This window comes from Patagioenas fasciata, chromosome 14, assembly GCF_037038585.1.
Source record: "Patagioenas fasciata isolate bPatFas1 chromosome 14, bPatFas1.hap1, whole genome shotgun sequence".
Taxonomy (NCBI): domain Eukaryota; kingdom Metazoa; phylum Chordata; class Aves; order Columbiformes; family Columbidae; genus Patagioenas; species Patagioenas fasciata.
Genome location: NC_092533.1, coordinates 10,427,653 through 10,449,749, shown reverse-complemented (window position 1 = coordinate 10,449,749; position 22,097 = coordinate 10,427,653). Strand labels below are relative to the sequence as shown.

Below are 22,097 nucleotides of genomic sequence, written 5' to 3'. Positions count from 1 at the left end.
ATTAGTCAAAAAATAAGATTTTCTTGAGATAGTGTTAAATAGATAATTAAAACAAAAACAAAAAAATATATGTCCAAGAAAGACAGCCTTTTTCTTAGCTAGGCTCCAGCTTTTGGCTTGGTTACTCCCCACTCACACATTTTCTTTTCCTCTGAGATGTAGCAAATCATTAAAACTGGACATGTATTCAATTAAGTAACAAGATACTATTTGTTCTTATCCCCAGGGCTCAAAATAAAAAGTTTCCTACTTCACTTACCTATTAACAAAAGACTAACCTGAAACACCAACTAGTTGCCAAGTGCTTGCGCAGATGTAATTCCATTGCTGTAGTCTTTGGTCTAACCAACAAACTCATCGTGTTCAAATGGATGTAAAGCAAAGGAGGGAGGACAGAGTCCTTTACCTGTGAGGGCCCCGTACATTGCCTCATACTTTGCCTAACAATAAGTCTACAGGTCAGTAACTCAGAAAGAGAGGTGAGATGAGAAGTGGAAAACAAAGATTTATTTTTTTTTTAAGTGCAGAAAGTTGGAAAGAAAGTAAAGGAAAAGCAGCAGAAATGTTTGAACTGTCTCTGAAGCTATCATGCTATAATACCAGCTTAAGAACTTTTTATGGGTGTAATAGCATCAGCACAGCTGGAATTTCTATGGCAACACTCGGTACACGCAGTCTGGCAGAGCGAGGTTGTGAAAACATCTGATAAAAACATTGTTGGTACCAGCAAGGCAAAAACTTCTATTAGATGCTGGGATCTAACGAAGCCTCTCGTGGAGCAGAGCTACAGATGGAGGCATTAGAAACAGCAGCAACCATCGCCACTGCCTGCAGCCACGTGACTTTCCCTTCAAACAAGCCTGGAAGTTAAATGCACACTCCTTCCAATGAACTTGGGCTGCAACAACTGAATGTTCTGACTTATTTTTACAAAGCATTAACTAATATAAAGATCTCTGCAACTGCAAGCAGGAACAGAATGAAGTGAGGAGATGAAGAGACTGGTCGTAGCCATTTCCTCCACGCAAGTCATGGAGCCATCCCAACAGGCTCGTGCCATGGAGGAGGCAGCAAGCCTGTGTGGTAAGGCATGAGGACATCCCTCCAAGCACGGGAGTAAAAGGAGCAATTAAAAGCTAGGAGAAAGGAGAGAATGATTGAGCTGGATCACTAATAAACATCAGTGAATCTGTAACTGTCTGACTGCAAAGCCCAAAATCCGTGAGCGACCGTTCTCAGACTCTGAGAGCATTGGGGATTAGGCACAGCCTCTTCATGCATTCACTCACATTGCTGAGCCATGAATCTGATTTCATAGAATGCACTAACTCCTTGAAAGGAACTTTCATATTTTCTTTACACCAGCTTCTGCGCTGATCCATTTGTAACAGGTCTCAATTTTTTTTCCCAGATTCATGAAATTCAGAAATCAGAGCTTGGGAAATATGCTAACCCGATTCAAATGGACCAAGGAATGTCTTTCCAGATAACAGATTAATATATTTTTCTATCATTGAAATTACTAGCACACATCCATGAGATACCAGCACATGTCTACAGAGAGGTCTGAGCATCAGGCCTCCTTCACAGGAATACAATCAAAAAATTTTCCTGGCTCACATCAAACTCACCCCTTTGCTGTATTTGATAATACTTGTTCTTTATGCACAGACAGAAGAAGGGGAAAGAAAGGTATTATCTCATTACCAACACCGATCACAGTTCAGGCACTAAATCCTGCCTAAGAGAACATGCGTCAAAATATTCATAACTTGATTGCATGAGAAGAAACTATTATCAGTCTGCAGCATTGAGGGGCATTGTCCTATGACATTCAGGAGAAGACCAGAGCATGCCTTCAAACTTCATGGCTGACACCAAAAGTTGCCAGCGTTTCATCATGGTCTTATTGATGTTATGAGATCAGGGAGAGTTTGGCAACAGGCAGAACAGAATAATGATGATGATGATGATGATGATGATGATGATGTTGTTGTTGATGTTGTTGGTGATGTTGTTGTTGTTGTTGTTATAATATTTCAGCTATGTACCCATAACAAATCAGATCTATTATGTCACCCAGGGCTTCCTCTTTGGCTTTCCTAATCTCATTGCTGCTATATAACCTCCAGCTGGCTTTAAATCTGACTGCCACGTGCCACATTCCTATTTAAATCTCCTTGCTTTTTATCGGCTTCATTTTTAAGCGTATAATTTACATTTGGTTCCCAGTGGCTATAATAAAATGTCCAAGTGAGTCATTCTCATTGTCTTGCCACAACATGAGGAAATCCCAAATGATGCAATTTCTGCTTTACTCAGCCTTGAATTACAGGAGACAGTAAAAGCCAATTTATCCTGACTCCATCAGAACTTTGGGCACTTGAGACTATTTTGTTTTAAACAGATCAAAGATTGTGGATTATCATGGGTTTGTGTCTATTCAGATTGCGGATATTGAACATTTTTCCACTGGAAGGATGCAGATTTCTAGCCCACCCTCTTGGCTGCTATCCCACAGGGCTGACTTCTTGCCCCAAAGCATGGCCAAACCTTCTGACCTGTCCATGCCTGAACAGCAGCACCAACATCTCCTAATTCCTGGCCATGAGCAAGCAAGTAATCCTTCCTCACTTTCTCTCTGGGTGAAAAAGGAGCAACAACTCTCCTGGTATAAGTCACTGTTGGCAAATTATACCTATTTTCCAGCGACTATGGGATAAGACAGATTCATTCAGTAAGTCCAACCACTTTCTACCCAGATCCTCCCGCTGCTGCTCTTCAGGATTTAATTCTTCATTGCCCAGTGAATCTGTGCAGCCATTTCCATACATGTCAAACACATGTCAGATAGACATGAGGACTTGCTGCTGCGGCTGCAAAGCCCCATGATGAATTCAAACATTTAAAAGTTCCCTTGAGTGCTTGCTGATATTCAAATATCTATCTAACACCCAGGTTTTGCTGAGTTTTCTAGTAGAACGGCTTTCGAAACTCTATTACTATGTGCTGGGGTATGATTAAAGTGTTTGGTTTTCCATGGTAACATTACCCATCTGTAATCTTGTTTCTTAGCAAGATCTGAGCCAACTGTACTGGCAATTTCCTTTAATAATAAGTCTGCAGTAATAACTCTGCCCTTTAAACCCCAAATCTGAGGCAACATGTGATTGACAGATATCACGGCTTTCAGCTAATTAAATATTCTAAATACTCAGCTGTGGGAGAGTTTTTAAAGGAAATAATTGTAGGTGTCAGACTCCCTATGGCTGTTCTGCCATCACCAAAAGGTCCAGTGCAGCCCTGGGGTGACTGCACAGAGGGAGCTCCCCACATCTCACTGGAGGTAAATGGAACTCCACCCTCAATTGCACAAAGCAATTAAGTATGCTGTGTTAATTAGTTATAGCAAGGACGATCTTCTAGACAAGGAATGTGCTATTCCTTGTAAATAATGCTGCTACGGAAGTGTTAATTTCCTTTTAATCATTAGCTGTGTGGGTATAAATCAGATGTGCAAACACCCCAAAATACATATTGCCATGCAAAGATCATAGTCAGATGCAGGGAGAGCGAAGTGCAGCAATATTTTGCACAGATTAGATAACCTTGTAATGCTTGTGAGAAACTCACAGCGATGCACTGTGTTGTATCAGCCTAATTTTTTTTTATAATGGTGTGAGAGCATGTTTGGTACATCACAGCTCTGAGATGGGGTTAGGCCTTTGGGCAGCACTGTAATAAAATTATTTGCAGGAAATTATAGAACAGCAAAGGAAAAACCCATTGCCACTTTGCAAGTGTCATAGAGGATGAGCTCTTCTGCAGTTTGTCACCAGTTCAGCCCCACTGCTGTGACTGCTGCTCTTCAGGAGACAGCAGCCAAGGTCCTGGGCAGCCCACCTCCAGCAGAGAGGATTTGTTATGATAAATCTCAACCAAATCCAGCATTTTGCCAACAGCAGTTGGCAGGTATCCATGCTTTAGTTGCACACACACTCTACATATCCCATTGCTCTCGTTCAGTAATAAATGTATTCATAGCTCATACCAGTTCCCTACCTCAGATTCAGATAGTGTTATAGCCAGGGAAGACACCTGTGTGGACTGGAAAGTACATACCTAATTTAAGAGTCCCTCTCCCCCTCTGTAATACAGAATAAGTCAGGTGTTACACACAATTTTGCTGCAAAGCATCTCATCTGCCCCAGGGCCTCTGAGTCAGCCGTAACCAAGGGTCTCCCAGGACTCTGTAAATCCTTGAGCTGAGCTTTGAACAATGGGCTCCCTGGAAAGAGAAGGGAGCCAAAGGGGAAGAAAAGAAAAGAAAAAAAAAGAAGCCAAAAGCTGCATTCTTGGGGGGAAAAAAAAAGGCACAAGCTTTACAACATTTGCAAAACTAAACCCATTCACTCAGCAATTGAGCCTTGGGAAAGTTTTAGGCACTCTATGCAGAAGGAATTATTTAGATCTTTTAGTCGCAAGATGCAGGTGGTGATATTCTGGAGAAGATTACAAACAGATTGTAGGCATCTTGCAGTTTTATTGCTGTGTTATTGCAAGTAGAACTAGGTACATGACAGCACACTGAGCCCAGATGGCAGTTATTAGGCACAGAAGTCGGAAATAAGCCCCGAAGGCAGCAGCGCTGCCAGATCAGGCTGCGGTCCCAGCCCTCAGACCACACCGGGCTGCGAGGGTTCAGGACCCACAGCGTAACGAGGATGCTCAGATCAGTCGCACAGACAAGGAAAGGTTTGTCTTTCAGTTGGGCGCCAACTAAGATATGTGCTGTGTCTTGCTGCTAATGGATTATAAATTCTGTGAGGTACAGGTTCTCATTTTTCTGTATGACACATGCACATTTCCACATGCAACCACAGTATCTGAGAATTTATAGCAACTACAACAACTTGGAAAACTTTCAGCTCTTGCACTTTATTTCTGGGATCAAAACTCTGCTAGAAGCACCAGGCTTTTGTGTATTTTCAAATAGAGGAAACTATTTTAGGGTTTAGGTTTTTCTTTCTTTTTTTTTTTTTTTTAAGAGATTCAATGGTAATAGGTGATAAATCACATATATCATTTTTGCAGTGAAGACTGCTACCTGACCAGTGATTTCCACAACAAATGGTAAATGCTTGTATAAAAGTCTGTAAATGTCCCTCTCACCAAACAGAAGAAATTGTGACATTCAAATGTTCTCACCCAAAAGCAAAATGAAACAAGCAGATTATACCCTCAGAGAGAGGAGAATACATTTGGAAAAGCTTTTAAGTATCTTGAGAGCAAAGGGTTATTTGAAACCAAACATGTCAGTCAGACATCTTGACATGAACATGCTGGTTCCATCAACACCTCTGTAGTAAATATTTCAAGATAATCTTGTTCTGAAATAGAAAAACTAGCTACTTTATTTGAATGCCTTCATTGCTGTTGGGTTCCTAACAGTGGCCTAAGGCTCAGCATGATCAGGCTGGTCAAGCTGTGTAATCCTGGGGCTGGGGGAGAACCCAGTCGGGTTTAGGAGGGTGGTGTTGGTCTGGGGAAGGTTTGCTCGTTGGGTGCTTCTGCAGGAGCTCCCTGCCCATCTCCTGCCCTGAACGCTGAGGTGGCTCCACCTTCCCAAGAAGGTTTCCCTAATCTGAAGGGGAATTACACCAAGGCCTTCCCTAGGCCAACAGGGCATTTTGCTGCTTTGCAGCAAGCATCACGAATTGAATGGAAAGGATTGTTCCCTTTTAGAGAAGATGTGGCATCTTTTTCCTTCTTTCACAGTCACCCCACAGCAGCTCCCACCGTGTCCCCAACAGGTGTCCCTGCCCTTGGTGAGGTATCAGCAAAGCTGCAGCCATGAGCCTTGGAGAGAGGGGAGGAACCATGTTCTCCCTGCTCTCGAACCAGGGCCAAGCAGCCAAAACACCCTCTGTTTTTTCTGTATTTTCTTTTATTTTCTCACACAGACAGAATGTTTCCCCTTTGCTCCTCGCCCTCAGTGGACCTTCCTGAAAAAAAAACACTGACATTAATCCCAGAAGTGATTCAGAGAGAGGGGGAAAGAGCCCTGCAAACCCAAACAAGAATGAGACCATCTGGCAAAAAGGAAAGCCTGTTAAAAGCCCACTTTGTCCCTCCGGCAGCTCCAGCACAACCTGTCAGTGGCATTTCAATAGGAACAAGTTTCATTTACGGTGCTGCACACAGTGCTCCATTTAATTTAGGCTTTCTTTTTATTCCTCTCCAATATTGTTTGGTTTATTGTACTGAAGCTAGTGGGATTGCTTACACAGTAAGGTATAATCCAGTTTGAGTGTCAGCATCAGAACCTGGATCATCATCTCTAAAGCCTCAGGCCTCAATTTCCCAAGCATCTGTTTGCAATTCAGTGTAGAGAGGGAATTAAACAACACTTAACGCAACAAGAAACTGGACAGAAATGTGTACGCTCATTCAATGTTACTGTGTTCGCAGCCCCAAACCCTTCCTGCAATAGTTACTTCAGGAGGAAGAATGGCACTCCTACATCCATCACTGGATGGAAACCAGAGAGGCCTAAGGGAGCTACAGCACTTTTATTAAACAATATAAATGAATTAAATTAATTCAGTTCAATACAAAACTTCTAAGGCTATTCAGCTTCTGCAGAGCAGATTCAAATATTTAAGACAAGCACTCAGATAATCATGACTCATCATCCAATATCACTCTGGTGGTGCTGCTGCACTTCTTAAACACTGTGTCATCTCCAAGCTATCCTGAAGTCTCACTGACATATTTTTAATCAGAAACCATCTCTGCTGATGATATTTCTACCTTTGTATCCTCCTTTGTGTTCTAGGCTCCGGCACGTTACACAGGAATAAAGTGGGAAGTCAACCAGGAGGCATGGTGGATGCCATGAGGGTCGTTCTCCTTTTCTTTTAGTATTTCTGATTAACCTTTGTTAGGAGATCAATCAATCACCTTTATCTTGCAAAAAGAGGTGTGATAATGACTGCACCAATCTAGTGAGTGTTTTAGGTTTTACATTCAATTTTATTCTTTGCATTAAGCATAAAAAGGAATATTCTCAAGGACTGACATACTTCAGAGGTCCATGAGAGCCCTTCAAACATTAACAGAGCTCAGCTCCACAGGCATTGGCAATTCCTATATGATGACTGCACATGTGTGGAATTGGAAGGAGAAATGGCTAAGCAAGTAACTAGGTAAACAAACTATTTACAGATATAAAATAACCACTTTTCAGACACCAAGTTCAACAAGGAAATGGGTATTAGCAGCATGCATGTAATTAATCTATTGACTAGTGTTTGGGTGACATATTTCTAAATCTATATTTACTCAAGCACATAGTAATCATTTGTATATTGCTCTGTAAAAGGTCAGATCATGTCAGGTAAAATTAATCATATTATAATCCCATAATTAGCAACATTTTTTTCTTTTTATATCTTTCTGTTACCACACAGTAACATTCGGGGAAATTGCTGTCTCTGTTTTCCAGTGTCTTCCTCTTGCACAATAACAGAAAAGTATGCTGGGTTGAGGAAACAGATTGATTTTCCCCAGGGTTAGAGAAGCTCCCTGTGATTCCAAACTTGGAGGTTGTTTCGCTGTGTCTCACAAGTCTAAAGCCTATTTTTATTCTTAGAAACACATTACTATAGCTCAGATGGATTAATATAGAAGAGCTCATGATGTTAGAGACTCATACGTTTCAGGAGAAAACGAAAAAGATAGGTCTGGGGATGTAATGTAAGAACACATCCAAAGGAAAATTTCCCTTTTGTAGGGTGCGGTTTTTTAAATTAAATTAAAAGGAATGGGTAAACACCTTGATGCAGGCACCACGGAGCTACGGGACAGCACCCCAGTTCACCTTGGCCTTAACACCAGCACTTGCCCTGCAGAGCAGAGGAGCTCCCGGGGCCCCTCCAGCCTCATCCCAGCACCGCACCAGCGCGGACCCGGCACCGCGGGTGCAAGCACAGCCCGAGCGGTGCAGGTGCAGCCCCAGCCCTCCTCGGGCCCCAGGCAAGCGGCTGGAAGCGAAGGCGGGTGCCTGCCCGGCCGGGCCGCCTGTCTCCCCGCGGCAGCTTGTGTCTAAAGGGCTCCCAACGCTCCTCTCTGAACGCGCTCAGCGCCTCCCCAGCGTTTTGCTGGCTGGAAGGCTGCGTTGCACGGCGCAGTCACACTCCCCCCTGCTGGCTGCTTCTCCGAAAGAGGGGCAGCGTCAGGAAGAGCAGGGAAAAATTAATTATTTTAATATCTAAACTGGTGATTTCTTTTTTTCTGGGTATTTCTTAGAGAAAAGTTGTCCTCGGTAGTGATGGTTTCACGGCACCAGCAAGGTAAGCTTGGTTGCCAGTTAAAATACCTTCCTCTGCCTCACCACTGAATTCTTTCTGTGATCTGACTTTCATTTAATACTTTGTCTGCTCACCCAGCAGCGCAGTTGCAGGCAGGGAGCAGGGCAAGCGCCATGGATGACAGCAGGACCCTCTTGTTCCCACAGCCACCACCTGGCCCAGCAGCAGAACACAACTCGTTTCTACTGTGATACCCGTAATATTCACATCAAAACGAGAAGTGACAAGTACGGGGCTTTTTCCGAGATGGGGAGATAAATAAACCTCCCAGGTCAGCAAAACTCCCCTAAACCTGTCACACTGACATGCGACTGCAAGGGACACGGGAAGAGGGAGAGTCAGGCAAGCTCATCCAACCTCCTGCAACTTCTTGACCTCTAGAATGAGGAACAAGGCATGGAGCTGGCAAAAGGAGCAAGTCTGGGCCCCTCTGGCATTCCAGAAGATCGTCCTTTCGGCTGTGTCATGGTGCAGAAGAGCCTATGCACAGGCTTCAGCCATGAACAGTTGGAGCATGCAGTATGTAAAGTATATATAACTTCTCCAGGGCTTTCCACCACTTACTCAATGCCAGGATGATATTGGGACTCTCAAATATTTACATCTTACTACTCTCTGGAAGAATCGCCTTAATTTGGTTTCAGGTAGGAGAATGAGCTTTCTGGTCAAAGCTAAACGACTTATCACAAACCACACAGCCACAGGAAAGTTCTTCAGGTGCTGCCACCTCCCTCAGAGTCACCGAACTGCTACGTGTGAGCACGACAGCCACTCCTAGATAAAGTTACACATCTTAAACTAAGCTAAACGTAATAACAAAGAGCCCAAAAGAAGGTTGCCTCTCAGGCCACCCCAATACTGCTAAAACAGCATGCGTCACACAGCCTTTTTGTCATTTTGTGGTACAATCCAGCCCAAAACCTCTGTACTCAGGTAGGATCAAGGACAGTTTATTTTCCTTCTCCAGGGAACAACTATTCAAATGCAGAAAATCTTTCCCATAAATTATACTGAAAATGTGACGTCAGTGCTTGGGAGATGGTGGCTTAGTTTCGGCGTGATGCCATTATGCCCTTTACTTCCACCTTCTTTCCCTCCTCGAACAATGTGGAATATAGTTCTCCTTTTCTGAACATCTGGCATTCCAGCTGTTGGGATTCACAGTCAGCCTGCATTAGGAATTAAAACCTATTCTAGATCAATTGGTAGAATTTGTCAGCTAATACTGCGAGGACAACTTGTAGGCGTGGAAAACACTTTGCACCTTCATAAAGGATAATCACCTGTTCCTTGCCCCACTGAATGCAGCTCAAGAACAGTCACCCTGCAACAATTTGGAAATTTAATAGAACTATTAAGAGTAAGCATGAGTTAACCTTAAAAGATAAATCCTGAAGTAAGTCATCACAGCTTCTTGTAATGCAAAACTATTTCATATAGGTACTTTTGAAAGTTTTATTCTCTGTGCCCCACTTGCTGGGGGGGGCAGGGAGAGGAGAGCAGATCCATTTTCCCCTCTGACAAACAGTAAATAAATGCAGGGATAAAAAGGACCCCCAGCACTCACCATGTGACACTGGCAGATGAAAAGCAGTAAAGTGTTAACAAAAATATACAACATAATTCCACAGCCCTGCAGAGCTAGTGGTAACGAGCATCAGCTTTGCGATCAACAAGTGCAAGAGCCCCTAATTCATGTAATCTCAGTTTGAAGGATTTCAGTGTCCTTGATCCATCTGTGAACCTGAACTGCAGTTCTTAGCCCCCTTCAATAGCTTAATCACATCCATTTCAATGTTGTTTACAGAATAGTAAAAGATGATTAAATCTGGTTTCACTTAATCTTTAATAAAACCTCAATGAGTGCACCTCAACAAGGGTAACAGGACCTTCATATTTTCATTTCAATGAAGACAGGAAATTGTCAAGATTAGTGGTTTTCAGTGTTAATAACTTAACAAGGCAATAGACCTTGTAATTAAAAATAAGTTTTAGGAGACTGCTAAATGATTCTGATAATGATTTAAGGACCAATTACAGAAAAGATGTCATCCTTCCCTTTCTAATTAGATATACTGGAAACAGTGAAGCTGAGAAGTTCTGATATTAACAATTTTTATTACAGTAAGGACATTCATATGCCTCACATCAGAAAAGTTTAACAAAAACCAGTACAGAGACTCCTCCTTAAGGGACACTGATTGTAAAAGAAAAGGTGCAAGAATTATGTTATTAGTTCTGCTGCTTTGGAAAATATGGCCTTGAAGATGACTGCTCTATCAGCCTTACACGAGAATTTAGCACACCCATAAAGCTACTGAGCCTCGCAGGAGCGCAGAATGCAGCTTCAGTCTGGATTTGGGTCAGGAGAAGGAAGCGACACGGCCAGGCAGGTGCTGTGACACAAGGGGACAGTGCACACAGCATCCCTGCAAGGGGAAAGCCTCCCCGCTGGGAACCCTCAGGGCTTACGTTGAAACTGCAATGACCGGTCACTCACCAGGACTCTACAGTGTAAACCACTCTTACTTTATTAACAGTTTGCTGCTACTAAATGGGGAATGTCCCCATGTCTCTTTTAACTGCTTGCCCCAAGCCAGCTCCGGCACTGGTCTGGCTGCATGGTAAACCAGCTCAGTGCCCCAAAAGATTGAAAACCATCCCAAGAACAAAGATTTTAAAAGAAAGAGGAATTGTTTTGCTGGGTTAAGGAACTCGCTTACCTTACAGAGCAGGGGAGCGTGGTGAGGGAAGACAGATCCTCCCCTCCCAGAGTCAGGCCAGCGATGGGCTGGGACCATCCCACCCACAACCTCCACCTTACTGGTCCCAGCTGAGAAGGGAGGGCCAGCTGCAGATCAGCCAGCCCTGGGCAGCAAACCCGCCCCAGCTTTAGGCAGCAAACTGAGGCGGGAGCAGCCAGACTCCTCGCTCAGCACTTCAGCTTTTCACGGGCAATGAAAGCAAATAAAACCTCACCCACTGTGGCTCATCGCAGGCTTCTAAACTGACCGTGACTTGGAAAAAATCCCTGAGAAATGCTTTGTCCACCTTGGCCTGCAACTGAGCTGCTCCCTATTCGGAAACCAAGCAGATTTCCCAAGCCTGAGTTACAGCTGTAACAGCATCCCCCTTCTCCTTCTAATATCAATTGTCTGTGTTAGAGATACAGAAATATCCCTTTGCCCTTTCTGCTATTTCTGTAGCATTTAAATGTAAGAGAGATCACATTTTTCATCTCCACGTTGCAAATTAATTTCCCGTAACTCAAACCACCCTGCTCAGATAAACCTTTCTCTGTTCGCCCTGTACACAGCTGAGCAGCAGCCAAGGACACTTGCCTTAGCTGAATAACATGCACCGGTGCTAAACGAAAATTAAACTATAAATATCTTAAAATACATTTCCTGGATAGTAAAAATGAAATGTATCATTTGTTTAAACTATCCTATTCATTATTTCCTTCCTCATTTCATAAAACTCGAGCACTAACAAGAACCTACATAAATAGAGCTTCAACTTTAAACTTGAGAAGTTTAATCAGAAAGCTCTTCAGGAATATTTTATTCCTTTTATCAGAATATTGATGGAAGTCATAATTCACCTTAATGGGAGAAGGTTTCCTTTCTTCAGTAAAGAAATTGATCAAGACATTTCTTGTTGGTAAGATCTGACATAAATCTGCTTGCTTTTTCCTCTATTTGATCTCAGCACTTTATGAATTTTTGATAGCCTGCTCTTAATTTTCCACAAGCAAATTCAATTAAAGAAATTAAAAAACAGTAGTTCAATCCTGATTGCCTCATCAGCAAATGGCTCTTTTATTGCAGAGCGGATGACATATGCTCCACTCTCCCACTGCTGGTGGAGCCCTTATAAAACTGGATCGCGAGAAACTTCTCCCGTTTTATTGGTACTATTAAGAAACAGGTTATCAACTCCCGAAGTCACTTCAGCAAAGCACTTCCCCTCTTCAGGCAAGAGTCCAAGGGCTATTGCAAATGAAAAATATAACCTTGAAAAAAGAAGTGTTGAATTCATCATGGACATTTCAAATCTTTTGTCTGTATGAGGGTGCAGGCCCTTTTTTACACCACCAGGATGACAGTGACACACAAGCGTGACCCAGCTGCACACACTCACCAGCCTGGGCAGAGGTGACAGTTCACTAGTTTCTGACTTTGTTCCTGATATTATCTTGTTACAAGTGAAGGTGAGCAAGTACACACGACATTGCAGGGACTGGATGGCAAAATGCCACTCACTATTTAACATTTGCCTTTTTGGGACACAAATAACAAGTGTTAACTGGTACTGCAGCCTTTGCGTAGCTGGATACGGGAGCAGATCAACAGTGGCCAGGTTTTAAGAATAATAGTATTTCATGAACATCATTATCTGAATTAATTTGCTTAGATGCATCCACAAACTTGCTCGGGTATGACCAAACCTATCTCCTGGGGCAGCCAGCTACAATCACTGTCAACCTCATCGATCAAGATTCGCCCCAAGGACTTAAAATACATTAGCATCTGAGAACTGAATCCGCTTAGACAATTCCCCAAATGAAACCCACTGTTTAAGGAACTTCAAGGATTTCAAATTCACCTTAATTCCCTATGAATTTAAAAACATTCAAATAAGCTGCCCTCAGTACCATTGCTGAAGTGGCTTATTCAAAACAATATTTGTTTAAATATTTAAAAGACATTTTCCTTGCTTGCGAGATAAAAACGATGTGCACAATAGCCAGAGCAAGCAGTGAATAACTGCTGGGAGTGAAGTGAGGCACAGCTGCACCCTGCTACAGAAGGCACACACACCAGCCACCATTTCATGACCTCAGACATCACCTACCTAACTCAGATATTTCAGTCCTGATTACGACCACCAAGAACAAAAGGTTCAAGATCCAATTTTTCTCCTCTAAGGTAACCTCATGCTGGAGCATCTTCAGAGAAGACAGCTCAATGGACACTGCAGAAAAGAATTTACTCACTATGTGTGCAGCCAAAGCCAGTTGCAGTCCATTAGGTCTCTATAATGCTGGGCACACCTAATGAATACTAAATCTGAGGGATAAGTATTGGCGCAGCACAGCTGAACAGCAGAGCATTTGAAAATGCGATGACTGCGAAACAAACCGCAAAGCAGCAGGTTGAGTTGACGTTAAGCCTTCGACAGTTTTTCCCAAAAAATCTCAGGAAAAAAAAGCAATCTTGCTCTTAGCTGTGTTTATTTCTCCTCCAGCAAAAGTTACCGGGTTTTAAGAGTGGGTTTGGTGGAAGGAACATCTCCAATGCTGCAAAGTTAATAAATTGCTCTCAGTCTTTTCACAAGGACAAGGAATTTGAGGGAGGGAGGGCAAGGAAACGCAGATTTTTCCACCAACATATTGACATATAAAGAGGACACTGTTAGTCGGCCAGAAAGCCTGCAAGAAAAACATTTTGGTTGCTCAGCTGAACTGTGCTTCAAAAGCCCTGGAAGGCATCCAAGATGGAGTAAGGTGACACAGCTATGAACTCCAGGAATCAACACAATATGCCTCATTTCTACTAATGTAGGTCAATGTTAATTTTCTACATTTTTTTAAACAATAGCTAGTATTCTAGCCATTATAGTCAGTCAAGTGGCTGAAAAGGTAAAAAATGTGACAATGGACTACCAGCCTGAAAGGAACCACTGTAAATTGCAAATATACTATCACCTCATGTCAAACCTACTACACTTTATGAATGTTATTTAAGGAGACAGCTACTGAACTTTTTGGGTGCAAAAACATCAGCCTACCTCTCTCGGATTCCAACACTTAAACATCCTAAAGGAGCTTTGCAAAGTAACTTTTCCCTTTGGATCCTGCCCACAGCAGTGTTACGCCTTAATGCGGGCACGTTCAGGAAAGAGTTCCCAAGTATCTTCCATGAGAATCATAAATTATACAACTTAGGTCAAAAAATACTTTTTAAGGAAATTATTAACTCCTACAGCTTAAATTATTTCATTTAAGCCTTGCTATCTACCCTACACACTATTTAAGAGATGCATAAAACAAAACTCTGTACCCCCCCTACACAGAGAGGAATTTAGTTAGCAACATAAAAGACGGTTTTGGACTGGTTGCCCAATCCCAAGCAGAAGTAAGCTCTTTATCAGAAGGTACTGTAGACAAGCAGTGAAACAGTTTAAAAAAAACCCACAAGCTTATTATTGTCATTTATTTTAAAAACCCTATTCAAAATACTAAGTGATACAATTCCAAATACCATAAAAATTACTGCAAGAAAAGAGTTTTGGGATATTTTGTTTGTGCTTTACTGCTTGTGGTTATGAAAAGAATGCATTTAACAGTAGGATTTAGAACTTCTAGCACTTCGTTCGTAAGGTAGCGTCATGTCTCCAGACTCCTCATGCCAACAGCAGTAAAACTGATTTTTTCAAAATGTTACATAACTACTTGAATACCAAGTCATTAATTATGGGATTCTGATCCACCATTATTTACATATTTATCGGTCTGAAAACTAAATCACAAACAGAATGTACAGAAAACTAAGATTTTATATTTTACAACTCATAAAAACATAAATAACGAAAGTACAAAGGACAACATTTAAAAAAACCCTACAGTACCAGTAACTTGATTTACATTAATGCATAAATGTTTGTCACAAATCAGAGTGCGCTGACCACAGCCTGGCAGCCCCCCACACCGTCACTTTCATCTGCCTGTTACCTGGGTCAGAATAACAACAAAATAAATTATTCTTACATTCTCAGCCCTCTACCATTTAGAATATAGCAAATCACTTAACTCTTTCCCAAGTGTCTTAAAATTCAACAGAAAGCTTCAATTTATTGAAAGCCTGTCAACTACCTATATTAGTAAGATTATACAAGGCTTATTTTCCATTCATTAATTACAAAGATAATAAAAGAGTCATAAATACAGTTAGAGAAAAAAAATGGTCAATAAGCTGCATACCTTGACAAAGATCTTGACTATTTTAGAGAAACATATGACATATAACTTCTGAAATAAAATGGTTTATACATAATTATTTTTAAATTATTTACAGCACGAACACATCCAGAAATTATGAAGTTGCCATGCTAGCTCTTCTGGCTAAAAGAGGATCGAGATATGGAACAAGAAAACAGAACAAAGAAAAAAGAAAAAAACCAACAAACTCAGCTGAAAGTTTGCAGCCCCAGGATTTAAACACAGAAAAAAGTAATTTTAAGTTTGCAGTATAGTGGGATTTATGAGCCATAAAAGTGATTAGCAACGAGATCATTAATTTGACTTCGTAACGAAAAGTCATTAATTTATTAGACCTAAAATATTTAATGCTTATTTTTGTATTACCACTATTAAGACTGCTCCAGATAGAAGGGATGATGCTTAATGAATGGAAAGAGCACTAATTATTAAACTCTGTATCTTTATAGTTGATATAAAACCTGAACAAAATAGCAAACAGATGTATCATGCCCTTGATCTTGCGCGAGATTTCATCTCAACATCACCCAGGTCAAAGAGAGTAAATCTCATTTCGGTACAAGCAGCATATTTAGAATACCTGAATATCATTACATTACTAGGCAGGCAAAGAGTGATAAGTTCAGCAAACTAAAATCACAGTGCTTTCAAAATACATAGTCGTTTGTTATTTTCAGGGAAGGCATTGCTTCATTAACATTTTGATCCAAACGATGATATTCTACTGTCCTAGAACACAGGCCATCCCTCCATCTTCGACTCTGAACCAATAAGAAGATCTGAAAGAAAAAGCAGCCAACTTACATCGTGATATGCAGAAATATTTTGGTGTTGAGAGACAGCGTAACAGTTTCATTGCTATCACAGTTCTACCCCTGGGCAGTGCCAACGGCGTTACTGTTGCTGTAACACATGGCACCAGGAGTCACCCATTTCCCTACTGTCCTGGTCACCAAGTCATTGGCAGCCTCGGCTGCAGTTTGGCAAAACCACGGCATTCAACCCGTAAGTCTTTCAGTAAAGATAGGTGCGTAGCTTCTGAAGTACTGCACATTACAGGCTATTAAACTCCCCAGATGGTGACATTTGTTCGTTTATTTATCTCACCTACCCTGGCATTTCACTCACTAAAAATAATTGTATTACTGGTGCTGAAACTAAAGGCAACAGAGGCAGCAATGGTGTAATTTGATAAACTTTTTCTGTATTACAGCTCAGTGCCCCCTTCAGCAACATCAGCAGAGCAGTTAAAGAGGTTATATGATAAATCACCCACGTGATCGTATTTCTAAATGTTTATTATCTTCATCCTTGTTTCTTACTGACTTTACTAGACAGGGCAACTACACTCGCAAAAGGCGAAACGGGATGGCATAAGTGGGCAAAGGGTTAAAAAAAAAGGAGAACCTAAACTAATTAGACTGCTGTTTCACAGAAATACGTGCCACTGTCTACGTATTCAAAGTACTGGTGTATTTTCTGCTCTCCAAATTATTTCTAAATGCTAAAAAGTAATATCAACAGATATCTTTTCAATTACTCAAATGACAGTACAAGCATCATCTCACTTATGTAGCAAAGGCATTTTTTATCACTTATTTGAACTTCCCTCAAAGTTAAATTTTCAAATGTAACACAGTCTTCAATACTTTCCTCTATGAACACTTAGCACTGCATATTCCAGATACACCACTGTACTGTAAAGTGTAAGGTTTGCGCTCTTTTTAGCTGTGTTCTTTTCAGAGTCCCCCAAATCCTCCACCAAATCAGTGTTCTCTAAAAGAATAAACACTAAATTTTCCTCATACCTAAACCCATAACCTATTATTTAATTGCAAATTTGTGTATGCATCTGTACAGAGTCTGGCTGTGCTGGAGTTAACTTTCTATGCTAGCAATATGTTTTGAAATAACACTGATCAGGCTACTTCTGAGATATCAAGAATTAGTTTGTACTGAAAAAGCAATCACCTGAAAACACTAACTATGGGTTTCTCTACATCTGGAAAAAGTGTTAAAAATTTCCTAAAACTTCGTAGTTATATCATAGATCTCCTGAGGGCTTAAAGCCCGCCTTAAAGTGAACACTTTTTACGAGGGTTACCACAGTTACAACAAGAACATTCTCATGTCATTTGGGATTAAACCTTCCTTAATTTGCTGCTTAGAATCCTGTGCAGAAACAAAATTAGTTAATCAATCACTTTCACTCCACGTGCCTCAGGTTTCATTGACAGAACTCCTGTTGTACACTGCCAGTGCCCATTACTGAACTGATTGATTACATATGTTATCAATTAATTGATCTTCTAATCGAAAATGTCTGATTCAAGTTTATTTTCATTGAGCAGATAAAATGACAGTAATGATCTGCATACTAGTGTAAAAGGACTAAGTGATCAATGATTTCGTTCTCCAAAAAGCTAAATTCCTCTTTTATAAAAAAGTGTACACACAATGCAAATTCATTTTAAATACTAAAGCTGTTTCTCTCACTCTTCCCCAGCATACCTACCTTCCTCTTATTGTGATAGGTGACATAAACAACAGCTACTAAGAAGGCAACTACAACCAGATGAAAAAAGAAATGGGTGTCTTCTTCTTCCAACCCTGTGACAGATACATCTTTTATCTTCTCATCAAGGGTCTTTATCTCCTCATTGTAATTGCTAATGGTGTCAGAGTCATCATCTTCTGGCAGCTCTAGGTCTGGGTTGTATCTGGCATTTGGTGTCATTTCGTAAGTAGGATAGTCATCTACTCCATCTGACTCCATAGTTTCTTTTATGATGGGTGGTGAACTATTTAGTGTGTCTTTCAGATCTGTTAGAAGATCTTCTTCCTCAATTCTAGTATCTTCAGAAGCATCAACATCCATTTGAGATACAGGATTAGCAGTCACCACATGAGAGGGAACGTTTTGCAGAGAATCACCTCTCGCTGTAGACGGTTTTTCTGTGGTCACAGAACTGATTTCAGCTGTTGTTGGGCTCACATCTTTTTTTGGTGAGGTTATGCTCTGTAAGCCATCTGTCAAATTTTGCGATCTGTTTAGTGTGTCATTCTCACTCTTAGAAGAAATATTTTTCTGAAGCATCTCCACTTTCATAGAATCTGAGAAAAGGATGAAAAACAGTGAATATTAAGGTACCAACCTCTTGCAATACTTCAGTTATAAATGAAAATTATTGCAAGGCACTTACTTTATAGACAAGAAATCATATGATGAACAGGGCATATTTCACACTGCAAACTTTTTATAGTTCACATGCAGAAATACACACTCCTTTACTTCACCAACTTCAAAAGAGAAGTCTTGAGTAGAACAGGACTTAAAGCCTGGAAGCACATGCTTACTACATTAGTATGCCAAAGTGTCCTTGAAAACATTAGCATGCGTATTTTCCAGACACAGAACTTCAGAGATGTGTCCTCCCTCCCTCTGTGGATTTATGATGCCTTGTACAATCATGCATGATTAGTATTTTCTCCATCATCAGACTCCTTCTGCCACAAAATTTGCTGAGGTCTATTGAGGAAGATGTTCTCACTAAAGCCTTTCTTGCAGTTAAAAGTTTTTCAGTCTTTCATCATTGCATATTTTGTCAACAAAAATGAGAATACACTGCACCGTCTCCTTCAGTCAGGTCATCTCTTCCCAGGCACCTACTCTAATTTGTAGAAACAGAAAAATATTTCCAACTTTACATTAACTCGAACAAAACTACTGTACCACAGGTTAAAAAAAAAAAAGGGCAATCTGCCTGCATATGCTCCTGTAGGAAAGCCTTTTGTCAGCAGCAAGTTATTCTAATGAGAAAGTCAGTCAAAGTGCTACATAACAGTGCAGCCTTGGGCAAATTCATTCTCTCTCAAATGCTAGGATGGCTTTTCAGAACTACATAAAAATCAAGGTATTAAAGCCACATGCAGGGCCCATCACCCTCTTCTCTACACAAAGGAAGGTAAAACCAGATCTATAAGGAGCCAATTTTTTTTAACCCTAAAAGAAATAGCAAAGAGCAAACTATTCATGCTTACAGCATGTCACCTCCAGATTAAAATCAGGAGGCACTTTAAAATCAAGAACACATTTTAGACTTTCAGTACACAACATAACTTAAAATAGTGGAACCATGCTTGCCTTGTATCTGGCATGCCCAACTTTTTTTTAATTTTCTGTTTTAAAAAAGTAAGAATACTCCTATTAAGCACTCCCAAGTTCACTGGAAAGTTACAGGTTCTAGAAATGAAGCATTCAATCAGCTGCTTGTGTCAAATTACTTATAAGTAAAATATTATACAGGGGACATTGAATCATGTTATTCATGAAACGTATATTTACAGAGGATCAGTTACAACAGACTTCTCTCTGTTTACATGGTACACATTCCCAGTATGAACTGCCCTTTAATTAACTAAACCAGAAAAGACTCAACTAATCCCATTTGAATCAGACATTACGGTGCCTCTCTGTTAAAGTTTCAAGTAATCTATTTTATGTCTAACACACTCATCATTGTTGAAGAAATTACTAGCCTGAATTATCGTACCAATGTTAACTTGTTCAGCTCTTGTACAGAAGAAGTTTAGGGAATTATTATCTCCCTTCAGCAGTCAGGCCAGCTAATTGCATATGTGGAGATAAACGAGGAAAGGCAGCTGCAAGGTAGTTTCAAATTTATAGCTATTTGGCACATTACAAGGGAATAGACAAAAAGTATTAAAAAGTAATAGTTAAATTGATTGCAATACAAACAAGCATATTTTTTCTATAGAACTACACGGCATGTGTCCTTACACTTCCAATGATTCTTAAACTGATTTTAACATGGAAGGTTTAGAAGGATATATGCCTAAATGCAAAGGACTCCAACCAGCTAATGCTGCAGCTTCAGAGTGAGAAATAATAACTCCCTCTGATTCCTAAAAGAAGTGATTTATTGTTTTAATGGGAGAAGCCAGCTTAGCAACTACACCACAATTGATTTATGATATCCACCCGGAACTATTTGGCATTATAAAGGGTGGTTTCGCTGTTTACAGTTACACAACACTGTGGGATGATGTCAGACGCAGTGCCTGGACTTCAGAGATGCCTCAGCTTCAGAAAGAGATATTAAAGTTCTGTCACAGGGACAGAACTAGCAGCACTGCCCTCTTAGTAAACACTGTAAGTAAAAACATGTAACAGGGTCAAAAATCACTTTCAGAAAAGTTACTTTTTAGAAAGCAAGTTGTTCTGTGATTTCTGAAGTGAAAAACTCTTTGTTTCCCACAGGTTTGTGTCCAACATCCTGAACCTCTTCCTTCATTTCCACCTACCCATGAGAGCAGGTGCAAGGCAACACAAACAGAGCCGGTTCAGATGTTCTGACCGATGAGCAAGAGAGGAACCGCCGGCTTCAGGAATTCCCTTTCTCTCACTGCCCAACCAACGCTCCATCTAAAACAATGTCGAATTCACTGCACTTGAAGTATGTATTTCTGATAGCACTTGGTTACAGTTGGTTGAAGGGAAGTGGGAGAAAGAAAAAGGACTTAACTAGGAGTCTACCCACAAAATAACATAATTTATTTTCGGGGCCGGGGTGGGGGAAAGGGGGGACTAAAAGCAGGCACCCAACTAGAACAATTAAAACGAAATATTAAGTCTGATGAGTGTAGCAGGCCGCTAAACTGATCTTCGCAGCAGCAGAACAAGGTGAACACCCGCCCAGACGCTCTCCCGCACACCCGCCGAGCCGGCAGCACTTTCCGCGGCCGCTCTGCCCTCAGCGCTGCCCCCGGCCGCCCGCTCACACGGCAGCGACAAAACGCGGTCGAGGCCGGTTCCCCAGGCCGGTTCCCAGGCCCTGCGCACAGTCGGGCAGGCGGGCCCCACCGGCCCTTATGCCCAAACGCGCTGCAGTCGGAGTCCGGTGACAGACCGGCGGGGCGGCCGCGCAGCGCCCACAGCCCCCACCCTCACAGCCGCCCGGGCCGGGCCGGCCCACCCCCTCGCCGTGCTCACCGGAGGCCTCCTGCCCGCGGGCCGCCAGGGCCCAACCGCAGAGCAGCAGCAGGCAGAGAGCGCGGCCCGCCGGGACACCCCGTTCGCCGGCGGCCGCCATCTTCCCCGGCAGCCCGCACCGACGTGGCGATGGCTCCGCCCCCGGCGCCGCGCGGGAGGACGGATCCCTCCGCGCCGCCGGACGGATCCCTCCGCGCCGCCGGACGGATCCCTCCGCGCCGCCGGTGAAGTGGCTGCGCATGCGCCTGGGCGGGAAACGGGGAGCGGGGTAGCGTCGCGGATGTCTTGGCGGGCGGCGCAATGCAGGAAATAAGGGTTTTGCTTCTTCTTTCAGAGGTTGACATTAGGGCCTGGGTCCTCCAAGCACCGTCACAGCCCTGGGGTTCATCAGAGCCCGTGTGCGTGACTGGGTTTTGCTCTGTGCAGAGCTCGATAGATGTGTAGCAAAATGCTTTCCTGTTCTCACCTCCTGTGCGGCAGTGCAAGCCCTGAGAGAAGCCTTGAAGCTGATCATGCGAGAACGAATCCCAAAACACAGATGTCCCAAGCGTGAGAGAACCAAGGAGGAGCCCAAAGGCTTAGACAGACACTGAGAAGAGCAGACAGCACGGCATCCAGGAACACATGTTAACTTTGAGCATTTGCCATGTTACTGTGAGCTGGTTGCACGTGGTTTGTTTAAATCGGTGAAGTCTGGAAGTGGACCACA

At 42.0% G+C, this 22,097-nt stretch overlaps 1 protein-coding gene across 1 annotated transcript; it reads right to left on the bottom strand.

Annotated features, from left to right (window-relative positions):
* Positions 1-14,576: 14,576 nt before the first annotated feature.
* On the bottom strand, positions 14,577-21,541 carry C14H5orf15 (chromosome 14 C5orf15 homolog). Its single transcript, XM_065849373.2, has 3 exons — positions 21,389-21,541; positions 17,891-18,489; positions 14,577-16,154 (listed from the first exon to the last, which is right to left on the bottom strand). Exons 1-3 carry the CDS (start codon positions 21,486-21,488, stop codon positions 16,023-16,025), a joined length of 831 nt encoding a protein of 276 aa, XP_065705445.1. The 5' UTR covers positions 21,489-21,541; the 3' UTR covers positions 14,577-16,022.
* Between the last annotated feature and the right edge of the window lie 556 nt (positions 21,542-22,097).

Excerpts from the sequence above, each read along its gene's own strand:
- C14H5orf15 (XM_065849373.2), bottom strand. The coding sequence starts at position 21,488 with ATGGCGGCCGCCGGCGAACGGGGTGTCCCGGCGGGCCGCGCTCTCTGC. Across the intron at positions 18,490-21,388 it reads CCGCGGGCAGGAGGCCTCCG|ATTCTATGAAAGTGGAGATG; the intron begins GTGAGCACGGCG and ends TCCTTTTCTCAG. Across the intron at positions 16,155-17,890 it reads CCTATCACAATAAGAGGAAG|ATCTTCTTATTGGTTCAGAG; the intron begins GTAGGTATGCTG and ends TTTTTCTTTCAG.